The sequence below is a fragment of the Pristis pectinata genome, chromosome 18 (genome assembly GCF_009764475.1).
Source record: "Pristis pectinata isolate sPriPec2 chromosome 18, sPriPec2.1.pri, whole genome shotgun sequence".
NCBI classification, from domain to species: Eukaryota; Metazoa; Chordata; class Chondrichthyes; order Rhinopristiformes; family Pristidae; genus Pristis; species Pristis pectinata.
In genome coordinates, this window is record NC_067422.1 from 21,364,173 (window position 1) to 21,385,710 (window position 21,538).

At 36.6% G+C, this 21,538-nt stretch overlaps 1 protein-coding gene across 1 annotated transcript; it reads left to right on the forward strand.

Moving 5' to 3' along the window:
* The first annotated feature begins 114 nt into the window (after positions 1-114).
* mfsd11 (major facilitator superfamily domain containing 11) lies at positions 115-20,629 on the forward strand. Its single transcript, XM_052033329.1, is given in 13 exon segments — positions 115-475; positions 4,900-4,955; positions 5,217-5,324; positions 6,776-6,855; positions 12,954-13,050; positions 15,121-15,179; positions 16,384-16,527; positions 17,138-17,203; positions 17,802-17,927; positions 18,017-18,203; positions 19,140-19,275; positions 19,461-19,547; positions 19,549-20,629. Coding segments are annotated over 13 exon segments (1,317 nt in total). The 5' UTR covers positions 115-379; the 3' UTR covers positions 19,624-20,629.
* The last annotated feature ends 909 nt before the right edge of the window (positions 20,630-21,538 follow it).

Genomic DNA, 21,538 nt, shown 5'->3' on the forward strand with positions numbered 1-21,538 from the left:
ACTTTGGTGCATTTTTCTTCAGTTTCAGACATTGGAAATGAAAAGTCAGAGCGTGAAGCCTCCTGGGTATTGTAGTTTTACACGTACAGAGTTTTTCTTTTTTTAAAAACAAGCGTTGTCAACATTTTAAAATGCCAATATGTTATCGGTGTGGTGAAATATGAGTCTCGAACAAATTTTAACACGGGTTAAATCTAAGGAGAAACTTATCCTGTCGGTTGAGGGTTTCGGCGCATGTGCGCGCCGCTCTCGGCTGATTGCGGCCGTGAGGCGGAGAAAGTCCTTCCGAAGCTCCTCGGCGGCTCAGTGAGGGTTTTACATACTTCACGGCGGGTAAACGCATAAAGTCCAACCGGGGGGGGGGTTTCAGTCTTTAGCCATGACGCCAGAAGGATGGAAATTAACGAATGTTATAATTTTGGGAATCGCTTTTATGTTCGTTTTCACCGCATTTCAAACTTGCGGCAATATTGAGGTGAGTGTTTACGGCCTAGACTTTAATCTTGGGTCCGTCTATCATGAAGGAAAAATTAAGTTTGTGAAGGTATTTTGTTCTATAGATAATAAGGGCCTTTATTGTAACTTCTCTTTGCGCACTGCATGTCACCCTCTTTTGTGTATATCCCCAAACCGTTTACAACCGGTGAAAATCACTGCCTAATCATTCTAAAAAGAGAATGTCGTTAGTGTATATGGGACTTTTGGTGATGATTTGAGTGATGAAAGTTCTTCCCTAGATTTGCCACTGGAAAGCTGGCTTACGTGAATATTGGTTTCTAGTCAAAGCTAAACTTCGAGAGATCACAAGATCACAGTCACGAGCACAAGACAAAGGAGCAGAAGTAGGCCATTTGGCCCATCGAGTCTGCTCCATGAGCTAAACTATTCCTATCTAGCCCCAAATTCTGGTCTTATCCCCATATCCCTTGATACCATGACTAATTAGATACCTATCTATCTCCTCCTTAAATGCCCCCCCAATGATTGGGCCTCCACAGCTGTATGTGGCAAAGGATTCCATAATTTCACTACCCTCTGGCTAAAGAAATTTCTCCTCATTTCTGTTTTAAACCGGTACCCTCTAATTCTAAGATTGTGCCCTCTAGTCCTGGACTCACCCACCAAGGGAAACAGCTTAACCACGTCTACTCTGTCCAGTCCTTTCAACATTCTAAATGTTTCTATGAGGTCCCCTCTCATTCTTCTGTACTCCAATGAGTACAGTCCAAGAGCCGACAAGCGCTCATCATAAGTAAGCCTCGTAAATCTCTTCTGAACCCTCTCCAACATCAGTACATCCTTCCTAAAATATGGAGCCCAAAACTGTACACAGTATTCCAGATGAGGCCTCACCAGTGCTCCATAGAGCCTCATCAACACTTCCCTATTTTTATACGCTATACCTCTCAAAATGAATGCCAACGTAGCATTCGCTTTCTTTACCGCCAATCCGACCTGGTGGTTAACTTTTAGGGTATCCTGCATGAGTACCCCCAAGTTCCTTTGTACTTCTGTACTTTGAATTTTCTCCCCATCTAGATGATAATCTGCCCATTTATTTCTTTTTCCAAAGTGTACAATGGCACATTTCTCAACATTGAATCTCATCTGCCATTCCTTTGCCCATTCTCCTAAACTATCTAAGTCTCTCTGCAACCTTCCTGTTTCTTCAATACTCCCTACTCCTCCACCTATCTTGGTGTCGTCTGCAAACTTAGCCACAAAACCATTTAGTCCATAATCCAAGTCATTAATGTACAAAGTAAAAAAAAGAAGCAGCCCCAACACCAACACCTGCGGAACACCACTGGTAACTGGTAGCCAACCAGAACAGGCTCCCTTTATTCCCACCCTTTGCTTTCTGCCAACCAGCCAATGCTCCACCCATTCTAATATCCTACCTGTAATTCCATGAGCTCTCATCTTATTAATCAGCCTCTTGTGCGGCACCTTGTCGAAGGCCTGTTGAAAGTCTAAATAAACAACATCCACAGCCTCTCCCTTGTCCACCCTACCTGAGATTTCCTCAAAAAACTCCAATAGGTTGGTCAGGCAGGATCTTCCCTTCACGAAACCATGCTGGCTTGGACCTATCTTGCCTTGCACCTCTAGGTATTCCATAACCTCATCCTTAAGGATCGATTCCAATAACTTTCCCACCACCGATGTCAGACTAATAGGTTTGTAGTTACCTTTATGCTGCCTCCCACCTTTCTTATACAGCGGAACTACATTTGCGACCCTCCAGTCCTCCGGAACCATGCCGGAGTCTATCGATTCCTGGAAAGTTATTGCCGATGCCTCTGCAATCTCTAAAGCCACCTCCTTCAGAACCCGGGGGTGCATCTCATCCGGTCTGGGAGACATCTGTTTTTAGTCCATTTAGCTTCCCTAGCACCTTCTCTCTAGTGATCTTGACTGAACTCAGTTCTATCTTCTGAGACCCCTGACTATCAGGTATATTGCTGATGTCTTCCACAGTGAAGACTGATGCAAAATACTCATTTAGTTCCTCTGCCCTCTCTGTGTTATCAATTATAATCTCTCCTGCACTGTTTTCAATTGGCCCTATATCAACCCGTGTCTCTCTTTTATTCTTCATATATTTAAAAGAACTCTTAGTATCGTTTTGAATGTTATCTGCCAACTTCCTTTCATAATTCATCTTTTCTTTCCTAATGACCTTCCTAGTTTCTTTCTGTAAGTTTTTAAAAGTTTCCCAGTCTTCTGTTTTCCCACTAACTTTTGCTTCCTTGTATGCCCTCCCTTTTGCTTTTATTTTAGCCTTCACCTCTCTTGTTATCCACAATTGTGCCATTTTTCCATTCGTAATCTTTTTTTCTTAGAATATATCTATCCTGCATTTTCCTTATTTCTTGTAGAAATTCCATCCATTTCTGCTCTGCTGTCCCTCCAACTAGCTTGCTTTTCCAATCAATTCACGCCAGTTCCCCTCTCATGCCACTGTAATTTCCTTTGTTCCACTGAAATATTGACACATCTGATATCAGCTTCTCCTTTTCAAATTTGAAACTGAACTCAACCATATTGTGATTGCTGGTTCCTAATGGTTCCTTTACCTTTAGTTCCTAATCACCTCAGGTTCATTACACAGCACCTAATCTAAAATGGAATGAATGGATGCTGCCTGACCTGCTGAGTTCCTCCAGCACTTTTATGTATTGCTCAGTTTTTTTTTGTTTTTCAGATCTCTTGTATTTTCATATTTTCAGGTTATGAAGAAGTGTTGAAATGATAAGAGTAACAAAGCTAACCCGATAGCTCTAACTTATCCCATTGTAGTCAGTATTTCTTTAGCTCCTTTTGTGTCTGTCCAGTTATAACCTTGCACCTGATAGTCTACCTGCACTGCACTTTCTTCGTAGCTTTACTCTGCATTCTGTATTGATTTACCTTGTACTACCTCAATGCATTGTGTAATGACTCGATCTGTATGAACGATATGCAAGACAAGTTTTACACTGTACTTACCAATTCCAATTAGTCTTGGGTCTTTTTGCTGTGGTCATTATCACAGTTGAGGATCCAACTAAATTGACCTCTCGCACCTTCCCTGTCCTGTTTCTAGAAAGTTTGATTAGTTGATCAGAAAAGAAATCTCAAACTGACTCCTTTTTTATGATACTGCAATGTTCTCTGCAAATTGCACATTTTCTGTAGTTATAAAATTTACAATAAAGATTTACAATAAAGTTTTTTCTAACTACCAGAGAGGTTTAGAGACTGGGAGAATCAAAACACAGGTACTGGAAATCTGAAATAAAAACATAAAATGTTGGAAGTTCAGCAGCATCCATGGAAAGAAAAAAATCGGACTTAATTCTTCAGTTCAAAGATGCTTCATCAGAACCAATCTTCACACAGATGTTGACAGAAGACTGCAGATGTTGGAATCTGGAGCAACACACAAAACGCTGGAGGAACTCAGCAGTTCAGGTAGCATCTATGCAGAGAAATGGACAGTCGACATTTGAGTCGAACCAAATGTTGACTGTCCATTTCCCTCCATAGATTTGTTGTTTCACACAGATGCTTCCTGTCCTGTTGAGTGTTTCCAGGTTTTACTGCATTCTGCCTAGAGTTTCAACATAAGGATTATTGGTTTGAGAAGCAGGAAAAATTGGTGGGGCCAGAGTTTGGTGGGCTTTATCTAACCATGTATCTGATTAGAAGTTCTATTTACTGTGTGCTGAAAATGAAGTAACAGAATGAAATGGCTTAACCTTATACTGTGGCTTTGTGTCCTATTTAGAACATCTCAAAATTAATAAAATACTTTGTTCCTACATTGCATCATCATACTTCAATGACCACATTTTGACAGTATTACATTAACTCATATCACCTTGGAAGATACAACAATAGTTGAACACTGGTGTTCTTCATCACAACTGAAAACTTCAACTAATCTGAACTATGAATTTATTAATCGGAGTAAAAGCAAACAAATTTAATTTGATTCAGAAATTTCTCATTGAGGAAGCTATTTTCAAACTTGCATTGATATATGGGTAGATTATACCTTGGAATTGAGAGTATTGATGCATCTTTTTGCAAGTCACTATTTGCAATTTATGTTAGAAGATTGATTGCAGCAACTGAAGAAATAACATTCCATTTCTAATAAATAACAATTGCTTGCAAAGAACTCTTTTAAAGTAGATCAACATAATTGCCCAAAACCAGATATGCCAAAATGCATCCACACAGTCACAATGAGCATGCTGACCATTGTTGTTCCAGATAGCTAAATGGTATCCTCAAAAACTTCCATTCCTAACAGGGTAGCTTTGAAACACCAGAATAACTTGTAGCAGATATTAATGACTGATGGGAAGAATGTTTTTTTAAATTCCAATATTGATTTTTATTTAACAGCAAACCGTCATCAAGAGCATCAACAGCACACAGTTTCATGGAAGTGGCTATACCAGGTTTTTTGTTTATTTTCTTCTATGGAATGTACTTTATGAAGATATTTGTAACACTGGGATATTAAGCCTACCCTTGCAAGTGTTATAAGAGCTACACAGCTTTAATGAATTGTAATTTGTAATATTTTATCTACTATTGACAAGATGATATAATATTGTTGCGGTTTCAGTTGATGTCCTTTTATTCATATTAAATAATGTAGATGAGGATATAGTTATTTCCAGTAAATCACTGCTAACATTAATTTATATTTTCTATAGTTTGGCCATAATTTACACTGTGTTTTCTGCCTCCAATCTCTTGACTCCATCAATTGTTGCTCTTTTGGGATGTCAACTTTCCATGTTCATTTCTGGATTAGTGTATAGGTGAGTCCAATAGAGTTCACTTTCTTGTATGTGTGTGTTTTTCTCACCCCATCTTGCACCTTGCACTGCCACCATTCTCTGCATTTTTAAAAATAATTTCCTGAGTACCATTTTTGATATCCCACCAGGTGCAGAAAAAAGTTGCAATATTTTTATTATGTTTTAATATGTTTTAATTATTAATATGTTTTAATTATGCTTTCCACAATGTAGATAAAAACACCCCATGATTAATGTTGCTCTTGTTTTGTCAAATAACGTAGTGATCCTGTTAATCATCTTGTATACTGTTTTTTGTTATCCATTTAATGTTGAAAAAGCAAACTCTTTTAATTAATATTTGTCTTTATCAATTAAATGTGGGAATTTTTACTTTGTTTTCTCTATGTAGATATCCAGCAACATAAGCATTTGGATTGCCACTATCAATTATTATTTTGAGGCATAGTGATGGTTCTATAATAGTTGAGATTTTCCTTGTAATTATAATAATTTAAATCTGCTTAACAGGCTTCCCAACCATATACTACTATTAAATATCACTTCTATGAATCACAAATAATTAAAGAGACTCAATACCAATTTGTGGAACTCAAATCATCCTTGACAAATACATCTGTGTTTTTACAGGTTATAACTGATGGTATGTATAAGGGATAAACAGTGGAAGTAGTTATTTTTAGATTTTTCAGAAGGAATTCAATAAGGTACTATGAGTTTGTTGTATAAGATTAGGCTTATTGTACGGATTGGTTAATGGACTGAAAACATAGAATCAGAATAACCAGTCATTTTTTTTGTGACTGCATGGAGCAATAGAGCAATTAGTTGACTGGTGCATGGATTGGGGCTGGGGCTGCAGCTACTTAAAATCCATATCAATGAGCTAGATGAAGGCACTGGGTGTAAAGTGTCCCAAGTTTGTTGATGATATAAAACAGAAGGAAGTACAGATTGCAAAAGGGTTAACCCATTAAATGATTGGGCAAAATTATGACAGAAGGACTATGCTTTAAGGAAGTGTGAATATATCCACTTTGGTAGGAAGAATTTTTTAAGTGAGAGGCTAGTAAATGTTAGTATACCATCCTTGTGCACATTATAAAGTTAATATGCAGGTATAGGAAGCAATTAAATAGACAATTGGCACATTTGCTACTGCAAGTCAAGGAAATTATTCTTGACAATATTTGTTTTTTTGGGTGTACCAGTATGCTCTATAAGGGAGAAATAGTGGATGCAGCATATAGACAAATGAGAAAATAAGTACTTGATGGAAAGGTAAAATATTGTTCATGTCGGAGAGAGGTTTCTGTGTCAGTGTTTCTTTTCCACATAACCCTGCCCGTAATGGAAGGAATTCACACAATCCTGTCTGTAATGGAAGGATTGCACTTAAATGAGTTGTACCTGGGAATATTTTTGATCTTAAATTTTCTTTGTTTTTTCAGTGCTTATGTTGCAGTTTTCATTGAGCCATTCACTTGGTCCTTTTACTTGGCTTCAGTCATCATTGGATTAGCAGCTGCAGGTCAGAATTTTCTTTAAAGTATATTGAGCAACATGAATAAAACACAAAAGGAAAAAGCTTTTAGTGAAGATCTCTATAATCTTTCTGACTCTGACAACTGATCAAACTTAACCTTGTAACTGAATTTTATTTATTCTCTTGATTAAAATAATGTTGAAAGTTTCACAGGGAGGCGGTTTTCTAACAGTAGCACTATTCTGTGTTCCTATATTCATTTTATTTTATAAGTCTAAAATCTGGCATAACGATTGTACCACATAAGGAACTAAACCTAACCAGGGATTCCATTATCAGAATCAGGTTTATTATCACTGACGTGTCGTGAAATTTGTTGAAGCTGCCATTTGGAATTATTCAGCTAAGTTTATTTGATTTAATCTTTATAACAGTTGAAAACAGTGATTAACGATGAAGCATTTTGTTTATCTTTATGCTCAATTCTTTTTCATCACTATAAGGAATGTGCATTTGTTGTTCTTCAAACAGGAACAAGCCTCCATCAGATAAATTGTGATCATTCCTCATGAGTGAAAGCAATTTTATTTGATTAAAGGCATTGTGGATAATCTGACTGTATTTTCATGCATTCATTTTCCTTTTGTTGTTGCCACTGAATAATCTTGGGCAGCAGAAATCCATTTGCTACCTTTTATACTTCCATTCAGAGATATTGAAGGGATTTGTATTTTTACCCTGCCTTTGCTGAAGCTGACTTGCATAATGACTGAGATCCCAATTGACCTAGAACCTCCTTGGATGGTTCAAGGATAGCCTGATGGACTAGTTTTCAACTTCATGAACAGCAGTCACAATAGGAATTTCTCCCTTTAAAGGGGTCACGTATTGACTTACAGAATCATTTTACTTTGAAACATATGGTAGTCTCGTGGCTCGCGTAGTACAGATTGTGAGTTCGTGTATCACCATAGCAAATTGAGAATTAAATTAAGTCTAGTCATTTGTGAAGGTGATGCCAAAAAATAGGCCTTGATAGCTTTGCATTTTTGCAGAGATCCAACTGGTTTACCAGTTTGAGTAAAGAAAGATTGATGGTCCAACTGCTTGAAAATCATGTTCAAGTTTCACAGTATTTGGTTAACTAACTCATTATGTCTGCGCTGTGGGTGATTAATTCTGCTTAGCTAATGTCACTTGGTTCATAAAAAAACATTTTTAACAAACTTGGGAAGAAACGTGTCTGAAAAAAATAACATTTGTGTCAACAAAACATGATTTGACTTTCTCTAAATGCTGCTTTATTCAATTTCCTGTTGATCCATAAAGGGAATCAAATATATTCTGTATGACTCAATTGGGCTTGTTTTCCATGATAATGACCTAGTTTCCAATAGGTTCATCAACTACCTTCTCCATTCACTCTTTAAGAGAGTTTAACTTGTGCTTTTGAACTATACATTCATGGGTTAAGTTAGTGTGGTTGTGTCTATGTTGCTTGTTTCTTTAAGTATTTTGAATTGCTGGATCATATCACTCATTTTCTGGATTTCAATGAAGCCAGATGTTTTGCTAGTCTTTTTTTGCAATTGAAAAACTTGGAATCTGCAATGTTACCCATCAAATCCTGTGCAATGCATTGTGCTCCTTTGGTAATTAGGATGTTCAGAAGAGTAGCATCAAGCTTGCATGAAATGTAGACAATTGGAATTATCTGATTTTCCTTGATCTTTAGTCAAAAACCTTTTAAGTAGTCAGGTTTAGAACCATTAATTTTACACTATTGCTGATGAAAGCAGATTCATCCAGCTGACTGTCCCCAATATTAAAAGCTTGACTTGTGCCTGGTAACCATTTAACTCAAATGTTCAATGTCTTAACATTTGGCTGTATGCCCTGAGTGAACAGTGGCAGCGCAGGATAACATTTAAAATATATAGCATTTCGTTATATATAAATTGGTAAATGCTATATATTTTAAAAAATCTGTTTAGATTTACTTATTTTAGTGGAATAATTCCACTGTTTTCTCTCTTTGAAGAGAGGTAACTGATGTATTCTCATAGACTGCATTATCTAGATTTCCATGGCTGATTTGTTTTTCAAGATGTCTTTTTTTTAGTACTTGCTGCTTTGGATTTATTTCTCCACATATTATTTAACCTTCTCCTTCCAAGTAAAGCAAGTTAATTCTCTGGGGCAAGCAACCATTGCAATGTACAGATCCATCTAAATCCAGCTGCCTTTATTTGACCTCTTTAATAACTGGTTTATAATCGATGACACAGCAGCAAAATCCTGCTGGTGGTTCAAATTTGAAATTGAAACAGGAAACTAAGGGAATATGTTGGTCAGGCGGCATCAGTTAATATTCTAGCAGTTCTGATATTAACTTGAATTGTTAACTTTTATTCCCATTGATACAGTTTGCATCATTTACATTGCATTTGGAAGATAAAAATTTGCTTGTGCCTGTTACTATTGCTATTTTTCAGGCATTAGTTGTTTCCAATACGAGGTTTACATCAGATATTTTGTTTTGTTTCTAAACTGTTGGCCTGCTCAAATCACCCCTTCTGGTGATTGGTGTTGTCCTGCCTAATTGAGGTATTTTTATGGGATTTCACAAATTTAGAAAAAAAACAGTTCCAAGTGGCACAAGTTTATCCTGTATGCACATTTAGCATTTTGTGTTCCAATATTCATTACCCAGCAATCCAAGCTGTAGATTCTTTAAGTTGGAGTTTTCAGTCATTATTTTAAAGTGTACCTGTTAGGAATATATTTATTTAATGTGACCAGAAATCATAATTTCTGGTATAACTTATCATCTCCCACTGTCCCCTCTCACACCTCACCATTAGTTTTCATTTTTGTTTTGTAACAATGAATTAGATGTGGATGACCAACGTTACTGAATGTTTTACGCTAATTAAATTATAAACCTTGAATAGAATGAAGACTTCTGCTCGATTTGTCCCTTTAAAATTGCTTTGAGTCTTGAGGGTTACATTGGACCAAATGAATGAAAGTTGTTTGGTATATTGAAGATGTTAACCTTCCCTTTTAAGGTGAAACACATTCAGGCAGGTTGAGGGGCATGGGAAGAGCCACAGTACTTCCTCATTCTTCAATTTCTTTTGAGAGACATTTTCAAATGGACAAAATTATTGTATTTTTCCTCTTTGAAAAATGTTTGGTTCAAAATAATCTCTTGAGACTCACACAGCCCTCTCCATTCCCACGCTACAAAAGTATAACATTTGCTGGAGAATATTTTTTCCCTCCTCCTCATTGGCATCCATGTCTCACTACATTTTTCTTGTGAACTTTGACTTTTTCCTGAACAAAATTTCCTGAACGGCCTGTAACCACAGTTTCTGCCATTGAATTGTTGATTTTCCCAAGGATGTTTAAGATTGAGCATTGAGACGGAGTAAATAAGCAGGACCTATTTCCCTCAATAGAGGGGTGAACAAACAGGAGGCATAGATTTTAAGCTAATTAGTAGAAGGATTAGAAAGGAGATGTGGAAAAATTGTTTTCACCCACAGGGTGGTAAGGGATAGAACACATGGCCTGAAAGGGTAGCAGAGGCAGGGACACTCTTTACATTTAAACATTACTAAATGAGTGCTCTGAGAGCTATAACCTGCAGGGCTGCAGACCCAGTGCTGGAAGATAGGATGAGGCCAGAGAGATATTTTATGACCTATATGGACATGATGTAAATTTCTGTGATGATACTGTAGATGATTTTTTTGACTTTTCAGGTGGGAAATAGTGCAGTCTTAACTGAGATGTGACAGTAAAATACATTGTAGTGTATTTAAAGTACAGAAGGTAGTTCTACCAGTAAATAAAACCATAAAATGCTGGAAACATTGTGGAAACAACTGATGGCTTTCCACAGATACAGCCTGACCTACTTGGTGTTTATAGTATTGTTTGTTTTTATTTCAGGTTTCCAGCATTTGCAGGTTCTTTGATTGCCATATATCAGTAAATCTTGTGCTTGTTTCAGTCAGTTTGGTTGAATACCATTCTAAGTCCTTCATGAAACATTGTACAAAATCCTTGGTGGGGTGGGGATGGGAAACAAAGTCTGAAAGAGTGGTCACTGGATTGCTTTCTTTCACTTTCTGGGACTTGAGTAGCACAGATAGGAGCAGACAGCAGTGAACCATGATTTTTGTCATGCGAGAAGGAAAAGAGTAAAAGGAGAGTGTCCTTGTTTTAGTAAAGGAAACCAAATTTAAAGATGGACAGTGTGCTCTCTGAGCTAATACAGCAATTGAAAAACAAATTTTTGTGACGGGTTGAAAATTTTGCCACATTGAACATAGAAATTCTACTGCACAATTTTATATATTCTGTATGTTAAAGAATGAATTTATGAATTACCATTATAATTATGAAAAGTTATATTGCAGTAATACAAATCTATGTGGACTACTATAGTAAAATATTGCAGATGCTATATAGAGTCATAGAGCAATATAGCATGGATATAAGCCTTTTGGCCCAACAAGTCCACGCTGACCACTGTGCCCATCCAGCGAGTCCCAATTTCCTGCATATGCCCCATATCCCTCAAAGTCCTGCTCCTCTATGTACCTATCCAAGTGTTTCTTAAATGATACTATTGTACCTGCCTCAATCACTTCCTCTGGCAGCTCGTTCCATTTACTCACCATCCTCTGCATGGGAAAAAGTTGCCCCTCGGGTCCCTTTTAAATCTTTCCCCTCTTACCCTAAACCTATGTCCCCTAGATCTGGACTCTCTAACCTTGTTGAAAAGACTGCAAGGTCTATAAGGTCATGCCTCATTGGCCAGGGTGACCAAAACCCAGTACTCCAAGTGTGGCCTCATCAACGACATTTGCAACTGCAACATGATGTCCCAACTCCTATACTCAATGCCTTGACTGAAGGCCAGCATGCTAAATGCCTTTTCCACCACCCTGTCTATCTGTGACACTGCTTTCAATGAACTATACACTTGTACTCACTCCTAGGTCCTTATGTTCCATTACAATCCCTACTGCTCTACCATTCATAGTACAAGTCCTATGCCTGTTTGACTTTCCAAAATGTATCACCTCACATTGAAATCCATTTGCTACTCCTTGGCCCACTTCCCTAATTGATCAAGATCCCTCTGCAATCTACAATGACCTTGTTCACCATGAACAACAACTCCTAATTTCATGTTATCCGCAAACTTACTGATCAAGCCTTGTGCATTCGCATCCAAATCATTTATATAAATAACAAACAACAAGGGTCTCAACACCGACCCCTGCGGCACACCACGAGTCAACAGCCTCCATTCTGGAAAAACAACCTTCCACCACCACCCTCTGCTTACTACCTCTGAGCCAATTTTGAATCCACTGAACTAGCTCTCTCTGGATTCCACTGGACATAACCTTCCAGACCAGCTGACCATGAGGGACCTTATCAAAAGCCTTGCTAAAGTCCAAATAGACAACAGCCACTGCCCTACCCTCCTCTATCTTTTTGGTTACCTTTCAAAAAAAACTCTAAAAGGTTCATCAAGCGCGACTTTCCGTACACAAAGCCATACTGACTCCTCCTAATCAGACTCTGTCTATCCAAATGCTGGTAGATCCTGTCCCTCAAAATTACCTCCAGTAAATTCCCTACTACTGATGTCAGGCTGAACGGCCTGTAGTTCCTTGGTTTGTCCTTGCTACCCTTCTTAAACAAATATTCTGTATGCTACAGATTGTATAGGAAGTTCAAGAAATGACGATGTATTTCCTTACCAGGATGGTGTAAGATTATGAGGGTACTTGCTGGTGTTGGGATTACAACGTGTTTGCTATCTTGGTCCTAGGTGGAGGAATTTAAGGGTTTTGGGAGGTGATGTCAAAGGAGCCTTTGGTGGTACTCTCCGCAGCTGATGCGGAGGGAGTGAATATTTGGTGTGATGCCAATAAATCTGAAAGTGGTATATGTTATTATGTGAACTGCATTTTGAAGATCTTGGGAGAAGGCTTACAGTAATGAATGTACATGCATTCCAGTGATTCATAACTCTGATAAATTGACTATTTTATAAAACTGGCTGAAATTTGTTGCAATGATTGACCATTTCTTTATTTGATGTTTTTCAGTGATATGGACAGCACAAGGCAATTGTTTGACAATAAATTCAGATGAAAATACAATTGGAAGAAACAGTGGAATATTTTGGGCTTTGTTACAATTTAGGTATTTGTTTTTTTTTACAAAGTGACAATATTACCGAAATCTACTTGGATGCATAAATGTATGTATTGTAGAATTATTTCAAAGCTGGCTTTTTTTAACCAAATTTTATTCTATTTAAATGCGTGATTATGTTTGCAAGTGCCATTAATGAGGAAGTGAAAGCTTTTGATACTTGTTTGTGTGTGCTGTAATTTTTAGAAATTAACAAGCTTACAAATGCTTGCCTATTTTCTACCCTTTGGATGAATTCCTCACCCCCTCCTCCTATTCTATCTTTGCCTTCTCACCATTCTTACCCAGTTTTAAAATATGTGTATGTATGTAATATATATATATATAAATATGTATGCTTAATGAGCAGCATTGGAACTTGGATTTATAATATCCAAGAATGAACGCAATTACACTGCCACATCAAATGCTAACTTTAAGATCATGTAGCTCAAAGCAATTTGAAAGTTGGAACTGAAAGTTTAACCACATTAAAAAAAATATAGATCCAGCATGTTTTTTAAAGAATGTTCTTCGTCTTTTTATGACAATCAAAACCTACAGATGCTGAACAAACTGCCAAAGAGTTTCAGACCTGGGAAGTTAAGTCAGATTCCATTTCCACAGATGCTGCCTGACTTGCTGAATAATATCAGCATTTTCTGCTTTTATTCCTTGATATTCATGTCAGTTTTATTTTCCCCCTTTGATACATGAAACTAACAAAATGGGAGACAAGTGCATATTATAAGGTGAACCTCATCTGAATTCAGCAGCATTATAGATTCTGATTGTAACTTAATTGCTGAAAATGGTCATATAAATGTTAGAGTGAGGTTTCTTGAAACACAAATGTTAAAATTACTTTGTTACTCTTATATAAGTTATTTTAGAGGGATAAGAGGTGATCTCATTGAAACATACAAAATTATTAAGAGGTTTAATGAGGTTCATGTTTTTCTTCGGTTGGGATGTCTAGAATCAGGAATCACTGCCTCAAAATAAAGGGTCAGCTATTCAGGTGAGAGATAAGAAATTGATTCACCCAGACGATAATGATTCTTTAGATTTCAGTTCCAAAGAGGGCTGTGGAGATTCAATCACTCAGAGTATTCAAGACATGTTTGATAAATTTTTAGATACTAAGAGCATTGAGGGATGTGGAGTTGGTGCAGGAATGTGGCATTGAGGTAAAAGGACAGTCAGAATGTTATTGAATAGTAGAGAAGGCACAAAGAGTTGAGAAGCCTACTCCTGTTTGATTCTTATTGTTCTTATTAAACATAATGTTGTAAATTGCTTTCTCGGTTGCAACACAGATCCAGAAAAAGCAGTGTGGTTAGTTTGGTAATATACTTAAACTACAAGACAAAGATGTAAATCAGATTAAAAAGGCACTCTGCCAAATTGAAAGCGTTTGGAGGGTTGACCAAAAGCTAAGTAAAAGTGTAAGAGACACTGGTGAGGTGGAGATGTTAGTCAAAACGTCTGCTGGTGTGGAGGGTGTAGGTGCACAAATAGCTAGAACTGTTATAGGTTAGAGTTCAAGCTGTAGGTTAGATTGAGGGAGTTTACGAATGAAGGTGCGGAAAGGATGAGTCCCTGAATTGTAATCGGTCGAATGGATGAAAATTTTAAATGTGAACTAGAAGGCAGTTTTGATCATCAGGGTGATTAATGAGTGGAAATCCTTATAGGTTATAGAATTTTCAGTTAGCTGAGGTTTTTTTGAGCTTAGGAGATGAGAGCATTATAATTGTCAAGTCTGCAGGTGACAAAAGCATGATTGAGAGTCTGAACAGCAGATGGGTTGAGGCAAGGATTGACATATAGAATAATTCCCAAACTATATTTTAATTCTGATTCTTTTTTCCAAACATATTATCCAGTTTTGTTTATAAAACAATTCCCCACAGTCCATTCATCTTGTTTGAATTTTATTTAGATTGTTATAATTTGCTGTAGTTCCAATGAATTCTTGTCTTTTGACTAATAATACTGTAATCATAGCCTTAGTTTTGTTTACAAGTCCATCTTTTTATTCAGAATGAAATATACTATTTTCTTTCTTTGTCCTAGTCTTTTATTTGGAAATCTATACATATATTTAGCCTGGAAAGGAGAAAAGCATATTTCAGGTCAGTTTTCCTAATCTATGCTGAACATGTACAAGGTGGAACTTAGCTGTGGTGTTTTATTGCAGACTCTTGGTGCTTAATAATGGATTTATAATTTTACCTGTTTTGGTGGCTGTGCCTTTTTTTTTTAATTCTTATGAACTTTAAAATTTCCTTTCCACATTAAAGGGGGTACATGCATAATTCTTACTGTTGTACAATAGAATACTTGAAGAAACTAATAAGTTATAAAAGATCTTCCATTCAATAAATGTTTTGAAAAGATAATCATTATCATTATTTTGCATCATACTATTTGATATAGTACAGTTTTCATTGTTCCCCACACTTATTACTTTATTATTATGTCCGGACATTGTAATAATTTTGGCTTCTCCACTGCCAACCTTGGCATGTGCTCTGAGTTTTAAACCCCATCTGTACACTTCAACAAACGTTCTCATTCAGCCTTACAAAGGGATGACTTTGCCAGAGTGTGGAATGCAACCCAATTGAACCCCAGGAAGATATGATAAATCTGGTCAATTATAATCTTCAACTGTTAAATTACTAATGAATACAGGTATCTTAGAACACTCATCCATGGCATATCAAACTTTCAAACTGTTACAATTCAGCACTCCTTTGTGGTCATGTCAATAGGCAACTTTCATCAAAATAATCCTATAATTTGTCAGTTAATATTTTAAGGAGCAGTCTGCACTTACTAAATAGAGTTAGATGGAGTTTGACTGTAATTTCAGCCTGGTGGAATAGTACCAGATTTGTGATCATCTTCACGTTGTTTACCCCACCCAGTCTATTTCCTCCCCATCCGACCCCAAAACTTCCACAAGAGAGCCATCATGAGCAAAGCTGAGGAAGGTTTAATGCAAGGGGCTTAAGTGGCATGGAATTTGTTAAGTGTGTCTGATAGTTTTTTTGAGACAATATTATAGATGGTTCTTCTAGAGGTGGGGCCATACTCGACTTCAGCTTAGGAAAGGAAAATAGGTGAAAATGTCGGTGGTGGAACATTCTGGGAACAGTGACAATAATTCTATTCCATAATTGTATTCCACTATCACACACCATTCCCTGCTTTATAGGAATGTCTTGGCACCTTGTACCCACCTTCTCCTGCTCTGAAATTTCCCTCCTCTCTTTTGTGAATTTTGGTTAGCTTCATTATTTCACAGTATTTTCTCTTCCTTGTTATTTTCAGATCATGACCGTAGGACTGTTTATATTGCACTCACTGTAATTAGTTTGGTGGGAAGTGTCCTTTTCATTCTTATAAGGAAACCTGCATCAGAGGTTCAGTCAACAGAAAACGAAGTATCTGATGATGAGCCTGAAGCTACTATAGGTACATTTTTGTTTTCTTTAGGAAACATGAGAAATCATGAGGTACATCCTACCTTTTGTAATTGTTATTTAAAATGATGAACATTTTTCTTGCATGTTGTTCAAGAAATCCAGACTGTGGTGAACAATTCCACATTTCATATATTAGAGCAATTTTAGATTTAATTTTCTTTTATCTATTGGTGTGTGCGTAAATGCTGGAAAATTCAGATTGAATTATTCAATGTGTGAGACTCTAGAAGTGAGTTTGATTCAACTCTGTGGGAATTGAGTTTTGGTTTTCCCAAATGGGATCGCACTATAGCAAGTGCAGCCCACGTAATTTCAATAGTGTTACCTAATCCATCAATCACGTTATAACTAATTCGTGTTTATGGAAACGTGCGTTATAGTAGAACTACCTGTACTTGGTTTGGGTTTCCAGGACTATTGACATTGTTTTGCATTATTACAGAGCTGAAGGACAATTATCCCAAGCCAGTAAGCTGCATTCAGTAAGTTTTTTGTGTGGTGTCTATGTACTCACCCAGTTTTCAGCAACTTACTAGATGCCCCATCTTAAAACCTCTATTGTGCCAATTTATAGCAAATTTCCTTTTTTTTCCAAACAGAGAGTGCAATCAATATATTTTTTACCAAGGAAATGCTGCTTCTAAGTGTTTGCATTGCCTACACAGGTGAGATCCTTCCATAAGCTTAATAAATCTGTTACAATAGTTTGAATGGATACTAGGACTAGTTTTGTTTTTGAATTCCAGTGTTTTCTTGTGCATCATAGATCAAAATAGTTGCTTTCGTGTATTTCAAATAATTGTTTAGTGAAGTGATTAAAATATTTCTTGTTCATTAATACCATAATGAAAGAAGTTACAACAACAAAATGCACTTGCTAAATACATTGACGTATATTTGTGTTACAATTTTATGGATTGGAATTGCATTAAAATATTTGAGGTGGGATGAAAAATCTCCCAATACCTAATAAAGGATATCTAGATCAAACTTAATCATGGTCCTTGGTATGTAACTGACCTCTAAGAATGAACATCCTCATCTTCACTGCGCATAATAGGTATTTCTTTGAACAGAATACCATGGACTATGCTTGCACTATATAGCTGCTGTTTATCTGCCAGTTGACTGCCTGCTGGTATAGCTGATACACTGAACAGGGTAATGAGAAGAAAAAGATGAAGAAATCACCTGCACTTCAGACTAGAAATGGAAGCATGCAAAAAGTGAATCAATGAAAATGTTGAATTATTTCTTTTCTAGGTTTTGAGCTAACATTTTTTAGTGGGGTCTATGGCACGTGCTTGGGGGCAACAAATCGCTTTGGAGATGAAGCCAAAAGCTTGATTGGTTTAAATGGCATCTTCATTGGCGTTGGAGAGATTATAGGTTTGTAATCATTTGCTGTTTGTTATTAAACAATGAAATGTACTTTCATTAAAAGAAAATATAATTATTTCTTTTGTACTAATTTTTAGGTGGTGCAACTTTTGGTTTATTGAACAAATTCCTCAGCAAGTATCTTGGCATTGGCAGGAATCCTGTAGTTCTTCTGGGTTTATTATCTCATATTCTAGCCTTCTTTCTTATTTTCCTAAATGTGCCAAACGATGCACCAGTTGTTCCTGACGCAGGGACAAATGAAGCTGCTTATCTAATTCCAAGGTTGGTCATATATTTGGTTTGTGCTTTTCCCTGTTACATATGCAGTATTAGTAATTTATATTCGTGGCTTGGGCATAAATCTATTTAGATGCTGATTATTTGAGAAATGTTATGAAACCCACAATTAAGTAAATATGGGGATATATGTTAAAACTGTCAGGTTGTTCAATTTGAGGATCAGCGGCTACTCATTGAGACGGACGTTTGTTGTCCTTCCTTCTGGGTCAGATTGCGCTCAATCCAACCCATGTCTTGCATTCATCTGTGTGATCCTGTTGTGTAACCATGCTAAATTTCTGATCCAGACCTTGCTGCCCAAGGTGAAGATCATGAGACCCTGCCCTCAGATGATCCTAACAGACTTTTGACAGCTTGTTGTCAAGGCTTTTGCATCAGTTTTTAAAGACTGTTATCAACTGATAACTGTCTTTAAAAATGTTCGAATGGCTGATGTAAAACTCAAGGGCTAGATGTGAATTGTATCTGCCCCCTCATCTTGGTAAGGCCAGACTTTGCCCCTGATTAATTGTTTTAATTATTAATGGAATCTTTTTATCATCACCTATTGCACAGGTATCTGATCTCCAGTGTATTCCTGACTTCTGCACTGCATCACATGGTGCAGAAGTTAAGAATGTGCTGACCTGCAAAGAGAACCTCACCTCTGGTCCTTTATGAAACAGCTGGTCCATTGTAAAGCATGTGGCAAGAACTTTCATTGGGGTGAATTTCCTGTTTTTTTTTAGATTCCATTCTCATGTAGTTTAAGATAACAAAAAAGGGTTATCTTTTTTTATTGTTGTTTCTATGAATAGGACTAAATTGTTCAAAAACTAGGGTTATTTTTTGCAGCTAGAAAACAGCGGTTATGGATGAGACATTCCCATGTTTGCATTGATGAATTTTCCAGCTCATAATATGCCTTTTGATCCCCAGCAAATTTATCGCAATAGTATGCAGTTTTCTTCTGGGACTAGGAGACAGCTGTTTCAACACACAACTCCTAAGTATTGTGGGATTTATGTATGCCCAGGAAAGTGCTCCTGCATTTGCTGTCTTCAAGTTTGTGCAAGTAAGAATAAAAGGCTTTCTAGTGATGCATGTAATCCAAAGCTGCTTCAAAAACGGTTATATAAATCAATTATTTCTAATATTTAACAGGAAAGAATGATTCAAGAAACTGATATTAACAAATGTCTTTATGCTATACTTCATTGTTGCTTACTATTCCATTAAATTATTTTCTCTTTCCCCTAGTCTATCAGTGCAGCAGTTGCATTTGGCTACAGCAATTATCTTATGCTCCAATGGCAGCTGCTTATCCTTTGCCTGGCTGCATTCTTCAGGTACTATCTCCTTCATCCTTGTGGAGTGGAAGGCAAAATCGAATTTCCAAGGTCTCAGTTATGATCGTATTTAATGAAGAAATAAACTTTTTTAAAAAAAGTAGTACCTAAATTTTTAAGTCCTATTATAATTCTTAAATTCCTCCTTTATTGTAACTTGAGCATTTATTTTACTGTGCAAAAGTTTTCAAAGCATTTTCAAAACACAAGTGTGATTTAAGGATATAACTGGAGAAACTGTAATAAAGTCAATACAAGAAGCAAGCTTAAAGCTGGGCAGTGAGGGGCTTGTATAATGTATCAGACAAACAATTCTGCTCAAAGTTAAAACCATGCAACTCTAGAAATATTCTGATTGAACTAAATCTGAATATTCCAACAATATTGAGCTACTCTGCAAGGAAATGCTGTTTAAACATTTCCTTAGTAGTATCTGTGAACATTATTCAGAACCAAGATTTAATTACTTGCCAAATTGACTTGCTACTTGATATGTAACAATCAGATTTCATTAAAGTAGAACCTACTTTTATTTGTGACTTAGTAATTTGAAGCATTTCCTGCGTTTTGGATAAGATTTAAATGACTTGTTTATAAACTAAAGGTGAATCACTGTTAGAAAGTTCCCATTTCACCAAATGGTACTTTCATTAATCAGTCTTGTTGATTCTATTAAATTACATTTACACTTACAAATAATTTCAATCTTGTTAATTACTATAAAATTGTCATAATAGTCCTATTCATTGGAAGTATTGGTGATCTTTATACTGAAAACAAAGTATTTAATGTCAATTCTTTTCAACTTTGCATATGTACTTCTGGTAATCACCCTTTAATTAATAATGGAACCTTTTCATGGTCATATTGTGATGAGAACTGAAATATTTAGCCATAGAATTGATCAGTTTTGCAGTATGTTTGTATTACCTCTTCAAAAATTTAGGCATTTGAAATGGCTACAGATTTCAGTAACAACTATTATGTAATGATCAAAAAGGAAACATTACAAATGAGATGGAATTTAAATGCTAAGTACTGTATTAATGATATCAGTCACACTCTTTTAGAGTTGTTGGGGGAGTTGTATTATGAGTTTATTTCCGATCCTATTTTTAACAATTTGTTTTTATAGCTACAGTCATTGCAGATACCAAAGGAAAACTGCACAACAACTTTGGTCTCTTTAAAGGGGAAGTATTCTTCCCTGTAATGAATTGGATGTTCATCAAACTTTTTTTTTCTGTTACAGTGATTTAGATAAAAGCAATAGTTGTAACTCATTGGCAGCACCCTTGACATTGAATCAGATGATGATGGGTTCAAATCCCATTCCAGAGATGAGCAAAAACTCTGCTGGAGGTGTCCATATTTCAAATAAAATTAAGCAGATGTTGTTCCTCTGGATGGATGTAAAAGAACCCATGGCATTACTTCAGAAAAAGGGTGGTGCAGTTTTCTGATGTCTTGGTCATTATTAATCTCTTGACTAACACCATCTCTAACAGATTACTTCGTCATTGTAGAGGCAATGCTAGAATCCATTATTATAGAAGTGGTACAAGGCTCTTAAAAAAAAAATTATGGCATTGGACAGAGTCATCAGGGACTTGCGAAAGGCACATCATTGATAAGGGGGAAAACTACAGGCACTGTGTATTTGGACATTCAGCCAGTGTTTGGTAAGATTATTAATATTAGAGCACATAAGGGTGGAGGAAGAATCTGGAGTGGATTGACAGTTGGTTGGAATATGTGAGTCACTTTCGGCCTGGGAGGCTGTGAGTAGTGGATGTTGTGGTCCCAGCTGTTGCTACGTATTTCATTGATTTGGATGAGTGGACCAAGGTGTAATTTCTCCGGGCTTGCTGATATAAATCTGACTGCAAGTGTGAGGAAACATTCAAAGAGACCTGAGAAGGTTATAGACAGGATATAGGAGGAAATGGCAGATGAAATATTATGTGAGAAAATGTAACATGCACTTTT